Source organism: Agelaius tricolor, unplaced genomic scaffold (assembly GCF_023055355.1).
Source record: "Agelaius tricolor isolate 1412-34295 unplaced genomic scaffold, bAgeTri1.0.p SCAF_18, whole genome shotgun sequence".
Taxonomy (NCBI): domain Eukaryota; kingdom Metazoa; phylum Chordata; class Aves; order Passeriformes; family Icteridae; genus Agelaius; species Agelaius tricolor.
The window spans coordinates 17,858,082-17,875,298 of NW_027269278.1; the positions used below are offsets into that span (position 1 = coordinate 17,858,082).

The 17,217-nt window shown below is 46.0% G+C and overlaps 1 protein-coding gene across 6 annotated transcripts in view; it reads right to left on the minus strand.

Annotated features, from left to right (window-relative positions):
• AFF4 (ALF transcription elongation factor 4) overlaps positions 1-17,217 on the minus strand; it is a 55,386-nt gene that overhangs the window by 28,079 nt on the left and 10,090 nt on the right. For all 6 annotated transcript variants that reach the window (XR_011681713.1, XR_011681714.1, XR_011681715.1 and 3 more), the window contains exons 2-6: positions 10,338-10,464; positions 7,988-8,764; positions 6,645-6,689; positions 5,721-5,807; positions 763-799 (exon numbers count right to left, since the gene is read on the minus strand). Coding sequence is in view for 2 of the 6 variants with exons in the window: in XM_071443649.1 (XP_071299750.1) it covers positions 763-799; positions 5,721-5,807; positions 6,645-6,689; positions 7,988-8,764; positions 10,338-10,460 (1,069 nt within the window). In the remaining 4 variants the exon portion in view is untranslated. The remainder of the gene's footprint in view (positions 1-762; positions 800-5,720; positions 5,808-6,644; positions 6,690-7,987; positions 8,765-10,337; positions 10,465-17,217) is intronic.

The window sequence follows — 17,217 nt, forward strand, 5'->3', positions numbered from 1 at the left end:
TCCTTAATTCCCCACTGTATCAGGTGTTCAGATTAAGCTGCTTGTGAATATCTAAGAATAAACCATTCTTCTTTTACTATTTAAGCTGTTTAATCACTTCAAGAGGAGTGGAAGGACTTTTGGAAGGTAACAGCGCTAATTTAATTCAATTTTACCTGATATTTACTGAGTTTCATGTTCATTTCAGTAATATTCAAAATAATGACAGTTTAAAAGAAATAAAATCTACTTTTTTCCAAAGCCCAAAAGTGCAAGAAACTCAAGGACAATAGCATGTGATTTAAGTTCCTGACCAGTTCTCTCTCTTGACTTTAAAATGTCAAAGTAACAATAAATGGTGGAACTGCCATGTGCTTTTTCTACTGAAATAAAAGCAAAAGTTCTCTTCTGGTTTCTAATATGTCCCTAAGCAGGGAGTTGGGCTTTTTAATGGTGTTTTGGTTTAGTATTCAGTTATTTTCAAATCAATCATAGAGGCATTTTGTACAGAATTGGATCAATTAAAATACATCTTTTCCCTCAAATACACCACCCTTCCACTCAGTGATAACCTCCAAGATCTGAACAAGAAATGCAAAAGAAAATCAAGCAACTGTTTAACAGCTTAAAACTTGAGAAAGCAGAGAAAATCTGAAGTCAGCCTCCATCCTGTGAGCAGTCTGGAAAACCTCATTTCCTAAAAGCCCTGACATCTTGGGAGATGCTGAGAGCAGAAAGACAACAAAAATATTCAACACATTCCAGGAAGTTTCATGTACTCACTCTGTTCTCCAGTGCCAAAACTGGACTGCTGAGACTCCTGGGGGAATAAAACATCACAAGTGGGTTTTTTTCAGTGGGAATTCAAGATACTAAAAACCAGGCTGTAAGGAAGAGATTATTTCTACATAATGGATGACACCATCTCTGGAAAAGGGGAAAAAACAACAACAAGCAAAAAAAGGTGATTCTTTCCCTAGGCCCTGGGGCACCCCTGGTGAGACCTTCACACTCCTCTTCCTCAGCCACTTCCTGCTGTTCCCAAGGGCACATCAGGGCTGAAGCTCCCAAATCCCTGGGTGACTTCCCTAAATCCCCTCCTCCTGTTTGTTTAGGATGGAGAGGAACTGTTCAGGATGTTTGTTTATGCTCCTGACACACACACACAAACTCTGCTGCTGTTTGAAGTGCTTTCCTTCCAACCCTTTCCTCCTCATTTTCCTTCTCCCGGCACACACAGAAATTGGAACAAAAAAATCTCAACAAAAAATATTCCTCAGCCACAAAGGAGCCTTAGGGACAAGGGGAGCTTTCAAATGGGACCAGCTCTGCACACTCTGCCCCAAAGGAAGCCCAGCCTGGGTGGGCAGCACAGCATTCCAGCCAGCTCTGGTAGAGAAGCCAATGAAATGGCATTTTAGAGGCTCAGGATGGGCTGGAAGGGAGCTCAAAGCCCACCCAGTGCCACCCCTGCCATGGCAGGGACACCTCCCACTGTCCCAGGCTGCTCCAACCTGGCCTTGGGCACTGCCAGGGATGCAGGGGCAGCCCCAGCTGTGCCAGGGAACAATTCCTAATTCCCAATATCCTATAAAACCAGCCAGGAAAGAGGAAGCCTTGCAGATTTCAGCACTTTTATCTTCCTCAGTATTCCCATTTCATAAACTCCAATTCTGACTCCCAAGACTCAGCAGATGATGAACTTTACTGAAATCCCAAAGCCTTGCTTTAACAAATACACAGAGGCTATGAGCCACTGTAAACTCCCTTCCAGGCTCGAGTGCCTTTTTAAAATAGGACTTTCCTGACCTCATTTCAAAATGAGGACAACTGATAACCCCAGAAAAAATAAATGGAGTCCAATATTTGCAATTTCTAGTTGTATACACACATTTTACTTACATGCTCTGGCAATGGCAAACCAGAACTACAATTCAACAATGAATTCCATTTTTCCTGGTCCATCTGTGACCTGGTTTTCCCTCACACCAAGCCAGTGCCAGGCAGTGGTTCCAGAGGCAATTTACAGAATGAAGTTTTTATACACACAAAAGCTTTACACAGCAAAGCACCCTTGAGATGTTTTCAATTTCCCTCAGCTTTGTATTTCAAAAATGGAACAATGCATTGAACAAGAATTTTGTAGATGGAGACCTTCGTAAGGAGCTCTCCTTGGGAGGTGTTTCCAATACCTCTGATCTTTACTAATTGAAAGGAAGGGACAATAAAAACAATAATAAATTAAGAAAGAATTCAAGAGCAAAGTGAAGATGGAGAGAAGCCTTGTGAACAGCCACACTCCCTTCAAAATAAATCCATTTCTTATCCTTTGCACAGGCAGGTGGGAATCCCTGGTTTCCTTTGCCACTGGCAGCTCAGCCAAGCCAACAAACTGAGTGAGAAAAGAAATAAAGACCTCAAACTGCACATTTCCAAAGCCACAGCACTGGGGAGCACAGGATGGGGAACTGGCACCCCTTGCAGCAGCACATGGATTGGGAATTGTGCAGAGCACACCTGCCTAATTCCCCACTTGAGTCAACTTCCTATTTCAGAGGCACAGCACTGACTCTCAGCTAAGTGCACTTTAATGAGGTGTTATGGCTCAATGTGCAACTTTTTCCAACTCCCTTGCCATCTACTGGATACATATTTCTTTAAGAAACTCAGAGACTAAAAAAAAAAGCTCTACTTTCAACTCCCAGGTTATTGAGAGCAGCAGCTCCTAAAGGTCTGCTTCAGAAAGAAATTGCAACCAACTGAAAGGAAGGAAACCCTTTAAAGCAAAGTAGAATGGACTGAGGTTACACAGGGAAGACACTGGAGCAGGAAACAAAAACTCTGACAAAACCACCTGGAGAGAGGAATTCTCCAGCTGGACAGGAGGCAGCAGGGCTGGAGGGGGGAACATTCCCAGGTCACACCTGAAACCTCAGGTCACACCTGAAACCTCAGGTCACACCTGAAACCTCAGGTCACACCTGAACCCTCAGGTCACATCTCCTTTCTGCTTCCCAGGAGCAGAGTGTGTGTCCCAGCAGGGAAGGGAGGGCAGGAGGGTCCTGCTGGCTGCAGAGGGACAGGAACAGGAACAGGCACAGCCAAGCCTTCCCTCCCAGCCAGCAGCTGGGCTGCTCAATGCATCTCATAAACACTGCCAGCATTGCTGGAGTGTCTGACTGCGAGCCCATGGATAAAATTATAGAGTGTTAGGGCACAGGATAACATTTTTTATCAAGACACAGCAATCTGCATTTTTCCATAGCATCCATAAAACTTTCCCTGACCTATTTTCATGGAGTTTTCTCTTCTGATCCAAGACTTCCTGGGAACTATTGGATATATTTATAGTAATCAGAGAGGCCCCAGTCAGGAGGTTGGGTTCCTTCGAGTTACTCACTCCCTACACACAGGGAAAGTGATCCCATCCCAAGAGCCTGACAAATAAAATCAAGTGCTCCACCAAGGGCAGCTCCATTTAATGTGAGCAGGAAGAACACACCAGGCTCTGCCCACAGGGGCAATGCTGAGAAACACTTCAGCAATAAATGGAGCACAGTACTAGAGAGAAGGAGCTTTCCTCCAACAGAACTGCTCGATTAAAGCAAACCACTGTGGTGTTTTGTTTGGTGGATTCTGCTCTGGGCCCAGACTGCACAGGCCCATGGCTCACTAACTCCCTGGAATTCTGCAGAGCTGCTGCTGCCAAGAATGACAGAGGGGAGAAGGCAGAGGAAATTATAGGCTTTGGATGCAGAGAGAGAATTTGACAGAGTTCCATGGCTAAGATGTGCAGCCACAAAATAAAAAAGCTGGCAAAAAGTCAAAAAGACTCAGAGCAGCCATAAATGGAATTTTTTGCAAACTGGGTGAAGAGACACAATCCAGGTTGGGAGGTTGAAAAAGCTCCTTTTTGTTCAGGCATTGCCAGAGCTGTGCAGTGTTACAGTGTGGCCTCTGGGTCACAGCCACAGGGATTTCTGCACACCTTGCTCTTCCCAAACCCAGTCAAATGCCAGGGAAACTAAAACCAAGCAGCCCCACAGCCAAGGGTGCTCAAAATGCAAAGGGAAAATATCTCCCCAAAGGTTCAGGAATGAGTACTCAAAGCAGAGGAATAAGGACCTTTGTTGACAAGGAAAGGTGTGGAATTTCCTTGTAAGAAAAGGTATGAATTATTTCCAGGCTGACAGTTTTACATAGCACACAAATAAACCTTGACTGAAAGTAATATTTGCAAGATTAATATTGATCTAATGCTAGGAAAACAGAAAACAGGATTTATTTCTAGGTATGCCTTCCAAAGTAAAGCTGAGAACTGAATGGTAAATTCTGCATTTTTTGATACTGAAGAGGAGCAAAAAGCAGTGACCAGGGACAGGTCACAGAGAGGTGGTGGCAGCAGGACTGCCCCTGCTCTGGGATATCCAGCCAGGATGAGAACCTGAACCTGGAGCAGTCTGGGGGAGGTTTGTGGATGTGCCCTTCCAACAGCGACTGGAAGCTTTGGCTGAAGGAAGGTCATGACAAAGCAATCACATAAAAGGATGGGATTAGAGAGATGACAGTAGAAACCTCAGTGAGAAACTCTTCTCAAAATTATTCCCTCAGATGTTCTGTTTTGGGGAGCAATTTGGATCAAACAGGAAATTAAGAGCAATTAAGTGGTGTCTAGAACAGCAGCTGGTGAGAGAGAGCATGGTCTGAATTATTACATAGGTAACTTTTAAAAGACAAACAGGGCAATTTCTTCACTCTGAAGCTCTGCCAAGTTCGGGGTGGAGCACCCCAATTCAGCCCAGAGAGATGTTGAGTCTGGAGAAAAATCACATTGTGGAGCTGAATCTTTTACTGGTAATCAGCAGCCCCAGGAACCAGAGCATGGATTCCTGGGTGAGTCAGCTCCCCATGCTGCCTTCACCCACAGCTGCCTCCCCTGGCCTTCCAGGATCCTGCAGAGCTGCTCTTCCAGGCAAACAATTCCCAGTGCCCCGAGTGTGCCCTGGAACCCTGGAGCCGCCAGGCCCAGCCCAGGGGAGGCAGCAGCAGAATTCCCTCCTCAGAGGTGTCAGCCCCAGCAGCTCCCCTGGACACGTGCCCTGTGCTCTCAGCAGCAGCAGGGGTGGATTTCTCTCTGGAATTAACTGCTTAAACCCTTCAGCACTTCTTAAGAACACAGGAGGTTGGGAAGAGGATCTTTTGGAACAACTGATTACTTCAGCAAAACATGTGATTCTTACACTGTCTTAATTTTGTTGTAATTGAAAATGCAAAAAAAAATCTCACACAACTATTAGTGGACTTCAAACTAAGAGGAAAATTCAATTTATGCAGAAAAGCCCATTTAAATTTCTCAGCATTTACCATTCAGTCTCTGTTTTGCTACATGGAAGGAAACTCACTTGGTTCTACACAAAATGGTGCAGAGCATTTCCCTGTTAGGGAAAGGCCTCAAAGGCATTTCCAAGCTTCAGAAGTTTGAAAGTTTGAATTTATCCCACAAAAATTAAAAAGGCAAGTTGTATCACAGATAGCTTTGCAGATTGTCTGTGCAAAGCAGAGGAAAACCAAGGACATTTTTCATAAGGCAGCTGCTGACAGATGAGGTGAAGATAAATAAAGAGGGACAAAGCACTGAAACAAACCCAAATTATGCAGAACTGAACGCAGGAGTTCCAAAATCCTGATCTTTAACTGGAGTTATTTTTTCAACAGCATCCACTGTTGGATTCAGCACTGACCTTGGTTGGAAAGGGGAATTTGGAGGGTTCAGTTTTGCAGGGGGTGTGGATGGCAGTCAGTGGAGGAGGCCAGGAGTGGGTCATCTCCTGAAACACAACAAAAATCAAAGTTATTACCAAAATAAATCAGGTTTCAACTTGCAATCTGGATTCTCTCAATTTTCAGTTCATTGTTCACCCTTCACTAAGCTTTATATTCAAATCTTAATTTCCCAAATGTGCAACAAAAATTTTGCATGTTAACCTGAATGTTCAATTGCTACCCAGGAGAAGAGAGAGTTATGACATAATAACAAGCAGCAAGGCATAAATCAATGAGCTGGGCTGGCCTGAAGATAAACTGCAGTGCAAGTCAGAGTCTGATCCTTTCAGAGTGTGTGGGAAGAAGAATCCTAGGAAAGGGAAGCCTGTAGAATTTGAGGAAAAGGGGGAAATCAAATGCCTGCAGCTGGAAAGTGCCTCCTATGCTCTCAGAGCATCCCCAAGGCCCCTGGAGGACTGAAGGTCACAGGAAATAATAATAAGCCATGGAAATGCTCCAGAGGGACCTGATGATGTTTATGTGAGAGCACACACAGGACAGGGCATCACAGGAGGGGTAAAAGGACTTGGGAAAATAACCCAGGGATGAGAGAGGGAAAGTGCTGCCATGAGGCAGCAAAGCATTTAGTATAATCTAAAATATCAGGATTAAAAACTGTAATTTGGTAGAAGAAATGTAGTTCTGATTATCAGGGAGGAGGAATGCAGTGAGGATCTCCAGGGGATCACACACAACACCCAGGGCCAGCTCTGCTCCCAGCTTGGCCCAGTCCCCCTGTGCCCACCTGCACCTGGACAGGCTCTGGCACTGCAGAGTCCTCCCCCCTGCTCAGGAATGGCTGCACTTTCTACAAAGTAGGAACAGGAACACCAAGAACTTACTTTGAGGATTTCATCCACGCAGCTCACCTCACCAGAGGCTGATGCCTACAAATCAAAACTCAAAATTAACATCTCCCAAATTTTCCAGGGACTAGAAACAGTTAAAAACAAACTTCAATCCTTATTGTGACTCATGCAGACTCTACATAGACACAAAGAGCCCTTGCTAACTCTTTTCATCAATTTTCACATCATATAGAGCCATGTTTTTATGGCATGAGTCACAGTTACGAAAAGCAAATACATGCCATCCATAAAACTGTGATAATAATCTCTCACTTTTCACTTGACAGTTAAAGTGATCACAGGCAGGCAGGGATATTAAAAACTTGTAGAGAGGGGAAAGAGAATCACAGCTTTCAGTCATTTCCTGGAAGCAGCCCCAGGATAATATCTGAGTTCAAGTGCAGGACCGTGAATGCACAGGAATGACAAAGTGCATTCCCAAGTAAAACACTCATCACAGAGAGATCCCAGAAACAGCAATGATTACCAAACTATGAATCCTCTGCATCCCTGCCTGCCACAAGCAGAAAGAAGCAAAGCTACTTAAGGATTCACTGCATCAGCATTGATGTGGCAGGTCTTCACAAATAAAGGAATTCCTGATTTCCTTACCTGTGTGCTGGATCTTACTTTGCTATCTGTTGCAACCCCAGGAACAAGGGCTTTTCTCTGGCTACCATGATTCCAGCAGTTGGGCAGGAGATGAAATGAGACTTTATTACTAGCAAAGGCACTCTCCTTGTAAGTGAGCTGGAGTCAGAGTCTGTGTCCTAATGATTTGGGAATTACCAAACTCCTCCAAGTTGTTAACCCAATAGGATTTTATATCCAGCACGACTGATAAAAGTTCTGCACCCTGCTCAATGTGGTGTGAAGGCATAATAATCACATCTAGTAATTGCTGCTCACTTCAAAAGAAAATCTGATACAGGCATATTGTATCAACAACTCTAAGTCAATTCAGCTCCCAGGAACAACAATGTATTTACCCAGCTTGTCAAAATATTTGTGGATATCCTACAATTTCCCTAACTCCTGACTAGAGAAATACTCTGTGAAAATTGGCCTCTGGGGGTTAAGTAAGCCTTTCTGAGTGTCTCAGCCTTTATTTAATAAAAAACCCAGTATCCACATTGAAGAAGCAGAAGACAAAAACAATTCCTTTTGCATGCTCCCCACTGAAAATACAGCATAGGTGAAGGTGCTTTGAGTAACAAAAACACAGTGTTTACTAAAAACTCCATTTGGGTTAGGCAAATTGGGACTTTGGAGAGGCTGGAAAATCCCAGGCGAGGTGGATTTACATTTAAGAAGGCAGGACAGAGCCAGTAACTTACATCCAGTGGCTGAGAGGGAATTTTCAGCTTGGTGAGGTGCGCCTTGCTGCTGGGTTTCAGCTCGTTGACGCCGCCGCCGTGGCTCTGGCTGCTGTAGTGTTCTGAGGGAAGCTTTGGCTCCATGGACTCCTGCCCGTCCATCGGCCTGACGTAGGCAGTGGGTTTCTGTAACATCGAGCTGGACTTGGACATCAGCGAGGGGGGGAAGGACTGGGTCGAGTGCTGCCCGCTGGCGAAGGAGGGCACGCGCGAGGGAGAGTCCCAGCTGGGCTCGGGGTCCCGGGGCGACTTGGAGCGCTGGTGCTCCTTGCCGTGGTGCTCGCTGCCGTGGGCTCTGGAGTGCCCGGGGGCCAGCGAGGCCACGGCCGGCGGCTTCCCGGGGCTGCCGGAGCGGCCCTTGGAGTGCTCGGAGCCGTGCTGGCCCTTCTTGCGGCCGCCGCTGCCGTAGGAGTCGCGCTCGTGCCGGGCCCCCGCGGCCGCGCCGCCCCCCGAGCGCTGCCCGTGGCCCCCCAGCCCCTGGGAGCGCTTCTGGGACTGGGCCGAGGTGCTGGGGGCCGGCCCCACCGGGGTCCATTTGCTGCTCTGGTGGGAGCCCGCGCCGTGCCGCTGCTCCCCGAAGAAGCCGGGCACGGGTTTGTCGTCGGGCGCCGTGGGCACCGAGGGCTTGGGGATGGCCACGATCTTCTGCAGCGGCCGCTCCCCGATGAGATCCGTCATCTCATCATAGTTCCCCAGCATGCTCTGGATGCGGCTCGACAGCTTGTCCTCTTTGCTGGTCTGGGACAACAAGCCACAAAATCGGGATTTAGAACCGATGACAACTTCCCAGGAAGTTAAATGGTCTGATAGCTACAGCACTCAACCTGAATTTCAGCCAGAATACACCCCTTTCTAGCACTCAACCTGAATTTCAGCCAGAGTACACCCCTTTCTAGCACTCAACCTGAACCTCAGCTGGAATACACCTCTGTCTAGCACTCAACCTGAACCTCAGCTAGAATACACCCCTTTCTAGCACTCAACCTGAATTGCAGCTAGAATACACCTCTGTCTAGCACACAACCTGAATTTCAGCTAGAATACATTTCTTTCTTTGCCAGCGTTTACAATTCTGAATTTTAGGTCTTAAAACAGCAATTTGACTCCTTAAAACATATTAAAAATATGTAACAATACATATTTAACTCCCTAAAACATACTGAAAATTCAGCAGCAGAGACAGCTGAAGCAGCAATAATCAAATAATGCACTGCTGAGCTGGATGCCAGTTCCAAAGCTGCAGATGCCCCCTGTCACCTTACAGACTGTAACTTCTCTAATACAGAATGCATCACTCCTAAAAGGTTTTAATTAGCAGTAAAATAAAATCAGCTTAACCTCACCCCCGTAAGTCATTTTTAATTGGTGTTTATATTGGCACAATGTTTGTTGCACACAGTTAAAAGGGTTCTTTGTTCTATAACCACTTTGTTTTCTAAATCTGGGATCCTGGATCATTCCCCCATGCACCCCAACCAGCTCCAGTTAACTTCACACATGTGGAATTTGGTTATCAAGCACAGGAACAAAAAAACCATCAGATATTTCTCAACTTTCCTCCTGCAGGAAGAGAGTTTGCAGTCATGTTTTACTTCTTGCAAACCAGCTGAAATTGCAGCAAGGGAAGGGTTTGCTTTCAAATTGAGTTTTGAACGATGTAATTAACCTATTAAATAATATTTTATTAGTTATTCCAGAATTAGGTTATTTTTTCCAGTACTGTTCAGCAAAGCAACCTGGAAGGAAACCCAGCACAGGCTGAAAGCTGTGCAGGACCACAAACAGAATATTCCTTCAAAAATCCCTTCAAAACAAACTAAAACATCAGCTACAGACTACTGGAGCACTAGCTAGAGCTGATAATTCATGTCAAACATAGTCATATCAAACATTCCAGCATTTTAAATTAACCTCCTATTTAAACATTCTCTTTGTGAACTTATCCAGGTCTGGATTATGTTGATGAAAGGTTAGAAAGTTTAGCAACAGTCTAAAGCACCCCAAAAATGGCAATTTGGCAGCACACAATGGACAGTTTAATTGCTTTGAGTCACTGTATAGAAGGTGGAGGAAGGAAGGAAAAAATTTTGATGGTTTTATTTTCCTTTTTCTCACTCCCTATAAAGGCTCCTCCCCTTCCCAAGCATTATAAATCTGCCAGTGGAGCTGTGACTGCCCAGCTTTATTTTCAAGCCCTGCTTAAACACTTCGTTGCCCTAAGAGCTTTCAAGAACAGAGATAAAAATAAAACATGAATTTGCAGATGATTTCTGTTCTAAACCCTGCATTTCTCTGAGGTGCAGGAACTCACCACTTTGTAGGGTTCAGCAAAGAGAGGGGAGTTGGGTGGGAAGGCTTCGTCACCCTGCTGAATTTCTTGATTTCGCCTTTCCCGTTCTTTCATACGCAGCACATTCCGGTCTTCACGGTTCATGTTGCTGCGAGCAAAAAGAGCAGTGCTGATCACACAGGGAAGCAGGAGGGATGTGAGGGCCCAGGGGAGGGATGAGAGTGCCCAAAGGAGGGATCCAAGTGTCCCCAAGCAGCCTCTGGCCCTGTTTGGCCACGGAATGATCCCTGTTAAGAACGCACTGAGGGCCACAATTCCTCAGAACTGTCCAATTTCAGCCCCCTCCAAAGGGCTGTAACCCCCAACCCACAGCTGGCTTCTAACAGGGAAACTTTATGCAGCAATAAAAAAAATTAAATCAAATAAAACCCACTAGGTCCTCAGGCAAGCAGCTATTTCAAACCACTTCACCCGCTCGAATCATCTCGGCTCCAGCCCACGCCAAACATCTCCCATTCATTTCTAAAATACCTTTTCTCCCCCACATCCCCCAGATGTTCTGCCATCCCCCCACGAAGCAGTGCTTGACTTCTCCTGTAGATTAGGGTTATTTTTGGTGCTGAAATACCTTTTTTTGGCACCATTCTCCAACATATTCTAACCTCAAGCTTTGATGTGGTTTCCAGGTCGCTCTCCCTCCCTGATCCCCAAAAGGCATTTAACCTTAAAGCAGTAATTTCAGAGAAGTTCTGGCAATAATGCACCTTTTGCCTTGGACCATATCCTCCTACTGCAAAAATGCAGATTAAGAACCTGCCAATCCCCCTTCTTAACAAACTTTCCTTTGCAGTTTGGTCTTGCTGCTTCTGTTAACAGAAATATATCAAATTCTTGCAAAACACACACAAAAGTTGGAAAAGATTCCCCCTGAGCTTGACACAGCATAAAGGAGTAAACAAAATGAGATGATAAATAAGGTGCCACTAACTCCTTTAACATCAAACCCCAGCATGGTTTGGGTTGGGAGGGGCCTCAAAGTGCATCCAGTGCCAGCCCTGCCATGGCAGGGACACGTCAGGGACACGTCCCACTGTCCCAGCTGCTCCCAGCCCTGTCCAGCCTGGCCTTGGGCACTGCCAGGGATCCAGGGGCACCCACAATGTGTGCTGAACTCGGCATCAAGAGATTTAGAAATGTTCCTTCCTGATCTGCACAAAGTACAGTTGGTGCATGCAGGAAAGACACTGATGTTCCACCACATAATCTGCAGTCGAAAATGAAAATGCTGGCTGCTTAGAAAATCATTATTTCATGTCTTTAGACAGCTGATTATTAAAAATAATAAATGACTTGCTAGAGCATGACTCTGAAAGCTGTGCAAACCCAGCTATTGCATTCTCAACAAGAAAACTTCAACCCATCAGTCAGTTTTAAAAACATGAGTCTTCTCACCTCAGTAACATTCCTGCCTCTTACGTTTCTTCCCCATTTGGCTTCACTCTGCCTATGGCTCTGAAATCTCAGAGGCTGCCCAGAGCAGCCCAAACCCAGGCTGTAAGCTGAGATCTTTGATGCCTTCTAAGGCACCAGGTTTGCTGTATTTCCCTGCCTTGCAAACAAGGTACAAGCACTGGCATAACCCAACACTGTGATGATACCAAACCCATGAACACAACTTACATTTTATGTGAAAAATCACTTTTTTCTCCAGTTCTCCTGTAACCTGCTGAACTCATGTAAGCACAGGTGGCCACCAGGGCTGAGAGAGGGACCTGGCACTGGAATGTGGCCAGCAAACTCCTGGGATCATTCTGGCATTCATGACAAACTTGTTTTAGAAGTTTGAGGCTTGAAAAGAACATTCTTGAGACTGCAATCCAATTTGTCACATATGTAGGATTTCAACACAGATAAATATCAGATTTAATTACAGACACTGATCAGTTAAAGCCAACTGGAACAGTCTGAGTCCATGGCATTTACTATTAAAAGCAAATTTGGAGGCAGGGAATAGCAATGCTCTGGTTCTGGATGGTTCATTCCCACCAATACACTAAGATCAGGAATTACATACAGCTATATGTCCCGAATATTATAATCTTAACAAAGAATTTTACATCTGTTTCCCAAATAGAGGGTTAAATATTTATAAAGACCTTCACTATTTTTTACAGAGATAAGCATCACCTTTTAAAATTGCATTGACATTTCCTGTAACTCTCAGAGCTGAAGAAAAACCATCATTTGTACCAACACTGTCACGCAAAAGGAACATTACAAGAAAGATTCACTGGAGATGTGAGTGGTGCAAACCCAGAGCTGATCTGGCTGTACCTGCCCAGGTCAATGTAAAATTAGTCATCAGAAAGACACCAGTTAATGACACTTTTAACCACTCCTCCCCAGCCTTTTGTAACACAGTAAATGCTAAACACCCTCATGGGGAGTCACCTTGACTGTGGGGGGATTTAGTTTAGCTTTCTTTAACTCTTTTACATTTTTTATTAGAGCAAATAGTTTGACTGTGATACAAGTTAGACTTGTTGGTATCTAATCATCCAATCTCCACACAGAGCTATTTTAAGCGCCTATAATGTGTACAAGGCCATTAAAATCACACCAGCATGAAATGTGTAAATAGAGGAAGTTCGTGGGGCTTCCTTAGCTCTGTACTTCAGACAACTTCCCACTCCAACCCAACCCTCCACAGCCACCAGAGGGGAAACGTTCCCATGCTCAGGGAAAGCAAGGAGGGGTTCTTTGAAAGGCAGGTGACCAAGGCCTGGCTGCTGATCAGCACTGCTGGCATTTAACTCCAGCAGGTAGGAAACTGCAGGAGTTCTGTTTTCAGACCATTTGAAGTTGTAACAAACCTTTAATATCCACTAAAATGCACTGCTCCCACCACTCCTACCCCATCCTCTGGAAACAAGGAGAGCACCTCTGCTCCTCCCTGCACAGGCCTGGAGGTGGACGATGAAGAACCTGTTGCCTTGTACCTGGTGCTATCAAGATAATCCTGCTAAAATTCCCCTTTTCCCAGATGGCCTGAGCTAAAGAGTGAAGGAGGAGCAGAGCCAGGCTGAGAGAGCCAGAACAATGTCCCTGCAGCAAGGGCCAAAGTCATCTTAGCTGCCATATCTGGGAAAAGAGAAGTTCAAAAATTCTTTAAAAACTTAGAGAACAGGCCTCAAGCATAGGAGAGTATTTCCATTTTTAGGAAGTTGAACTCCACATGGTCTGAGTCACTCCTCCTGCAGTGTCCCACTGTACTTTGAACAGTCCCTGTGTCTGAAATTTCCCTGCACAACCAACCCTTCAGATCTCATGCCTCTGCTCCAGCTCAACAGGAAGAGCTGAAAGCAAGCAGGAAATCCAGCAGGGAATTCACAGAAACTCCTGGCCCAGCCTCCCCTGTGTGTATTCCTGAAGCACCGTTCCAGGCTGCTCCAGGCACACTGAGCACATCAACACCAGCACCACCACGCCCTCCAGACCAGACACAGCTTTCCTTTCTCCTTCCAACCTCTTCCTAAATCCCACCTGGTATTTCTGCTCATCCCTAATCCAACAAGGGCATGCCTTTGGTTTGAGAGATCACCACCTTGGGTGTGGAACCTGTGGGATGAAATGGCAGAGTTGGTGCTGCCTTCTCCTCCCACTCCCTCAGCTCCGGGCAGGGGGCACATCCCAGCTCTGGGGCTTTTGGAGACTCCAGACTAAAGATAAACCCCAAGCAGCACACCCACACTGCCTGAGTTCCCCTGGCAAAGCTGTTAAAAGAGAGAGGACCTTGGCCAAACCCTTCTCACCCCCTGAACCACATCAGGCACCCAAGTCCTCGCTCAGCTCAGCACCAGCGGCATCTCCTCATCTTCCCAGACTCCATGAGGCAAAACCATCAAAGGGCAGGCTGGCCAGGGACCCTGCACAGGCAGCCCAGGGATCTGCACAGGGATCTGACCCCAAACACCTCACCTCATCTTCCCAGACTCCATGAGGCAAAACCATCAAAGGGCAGGCTGGCCAGGGACCCTGCACAGGCAGCCCATGCACAGTGATCTGACCCCAAACACCTCAGCAGCCAGCAGTGCACCTTCAAAGCCTGCTGCAACACCTCCACTTCCTTCCAGACATCCTCATCTAACTCCAGGGCCTCTTCAATCTCAATGGGTTTTGTGAGCAGGAGGAATCAAACAGTTAATTGGTTAATTGGCTGCCATGAAAGCCCAATTTTGGCTAGCAAGGATAAACAGGCTGAGAGGGAACGTGCAGGATCCCAGCTCCGTGTGGGGCACACCCAGCTGCGGGGGCACACCCAGCTCCCATGATTTCATCCTTTTTTCTTAAAAGGAAGGGGAAAAAGAGCTGCAGAGCCTGCCTGTAACAAGGAATGATGTTTTCAGGAGGCATTTAAGAATACCTGAAGCTGCCTTAATGCTGCATCCAAAGGTGCCTGTTGATTACTTTAAATATTCTTTTTACCACAAGCAAGGGGCACCTCAGGAGCTGGCACAGGACACTTCTCCCAGCTTGTGCATCAAGCAGGGCATCACCACAAATCCTGCCCTGAAATCATGTGCACGAGCCTAAAGTGCTACTCTGTCAGCTTTTAATAAAACACACTCCCAGAGGAGCTGTTTAAAAAGGAGACATTGAAAAATAACTGTTCGGCAACAACACAATTAACACAAAAACACTGACACACAAAGAGGAACGTGCCCTGGTGCCACCAAGAGCTACTTACAGAAGTGAACATAAAATCTTAACTTCCATGTTCTATGTGATGGTGAAGAAGAAAAACACAGAAAAAAAAATATAACATTTCCCACTAAAACAATACAGCTTTGCCCAAAAAAGCACAAATAGGATTCTCCAGGACAGGTTTAGAGGATAACTGTGATGGTGTAAATACAGAAGCAGCAGTCATCTTCAGAGTTTTATAACTGAAATAAGGAACACAATTAAAAACAAGAGTTTACACAGAATTCAAACAGTTTTTGTATGTGTCTAGACAGAGAAAAACCCCAACTTCTCAAAAGCATCAAGTTTTCTGTTTCTGTCCCTCACCTTCTGACACAGAGGCTCCATGCCAAGGGAGGGGATTCGGTTTGGGATGGTTCCTGGTGCACTTGGGGCCTGCTCTGCCAAAGGAAAGGCTGGGATAGCACCAGGATCCCAAAATTCTATCTGAGGAACTCAGAATCACAGGGGGAGGCTGCACAGGTGAACACAGGAAACCCTGAGCCACCATCCTGCTCAGCTATTTTAATGAGAATGAACTTCTCCACAGCTCCAGCTCCCTCTTTCCAAGGTTTCATTTCAGCTCTTGGGAATACAATTCAAATACAATTGTACTGATAATATGATACAAATATAAATCAGATTCACCACTAACTGACACATTAACGTTTCTCATTCCTACAGTACAAACACAAATGCTTCTATCCCACCCCTCACATCAGGAGTTCCTACTGCACATTCAACAGGGAGAACACAAAGTGCCCCAAGAGCTGTCTGGGAACACCTTTGTACGTACTGAGGGTGGGAGAGCTTTAAAGAAAAATAATAAAGAAGTGAGTTGGCCTAGGTCTGGCTAATGTTTGACAAGAACTCCCAGGGAGGGCAGAGCCAGCAGTTTGCTGCAGGCACTTCTCCTTCCCACTCACTCTGGAGCACCCAGAAATCCCCAGCAAGCCAGGATGTGCCTGGGCTTGTGCTGCTCCCCAGACAAAGCAGCACAAATCCTTCACCACCGTTAGCTGAGAGAATTCCAGAGCACTTCTGTGGGAGCACTGCCTTCATTCCAGCTTCTCAGACAAGTGATGGTGCAAGTAATTACATCCTGCTTTTGAGTTTTAGCTGCCAGAGTCCCCTTCACCCCTCAAATATCAGGTTACCTGAGGATCAGTCAGCATCCTCCACCTGAGAAGCCAACGCACAGCGATGGTGGATAAAAGAATTACAGTGATCATTTGTAACTCAACACTAACCACTGGAAAAGGACTTGGGGATCCTTTAGAAAGAGGCTCTGTAAGTGTAATATTTCATTTAACAAGTCCAGATGAGAACTGGGTGCATCATTCATCATACATGAGATTCAGCACATAGCCACAAGGGAGAAATGGAGTTTGGGTTGGAAGAGACTTTAAAAATCATCCAGTTCCACACCTCCTGCCAAGGGGAGGTAAAAGAACTAAGGTGAAAGTGAACCCCCAGCACCTGGATCTTAGAAGGCAAGTCGAGAACATTTCTAAATTCAGCACTGCAGTGCAGCTCATTTAAAACCAATTTTAAGCCCATTTTAAAATCATACTACTAAAACAGCTTAAAATTGTTTATATCTGAGAATTTGCAAGACTGGTTTGATGGAATTCACTCAAGGGACCTTAAAAATGCACAACCACACATCTTAAATGTCTCGTTTTTGTGCAGAAGCACTACCCAGGAGGGAACACGTCTGGTCCCCCCTCCCTGACGAACACAGAAATTAATTCCCAACTCTTTTCCTTCACAGGAGCTGCACAAAGGACACCAGTCCCTCCTTTCTGTCCTGTCTCTTCAGGAAGGGGAGAGGAACAGGAAAGGCCAGCAAGTGAGAGCACAGAGCCCTGCTCCCTCCTCCTCCTCTGCATGGCAGGGAGCAGAGCGAGGGTCACTCCTCCAGCCACTGTCCCTCTGTCCCTCTGTCCCCAGGCTCCATCCTGGGGGACACCCCACATCCCACAGTGCCACCCCTGACTCAGAGCAAAGGGACTGACACCACAAAGCCACTAAAATTGTCATTTTCTGCACCTAGACCAGGTCAGGTCAGGATTCCAGGTCAGAAAAGGCCCAGGAGCCTCAATGAACTCCTGCCACAAGGACCAGCCCCAGCCAGGAGAGGGAAGTGAGGCTGCTG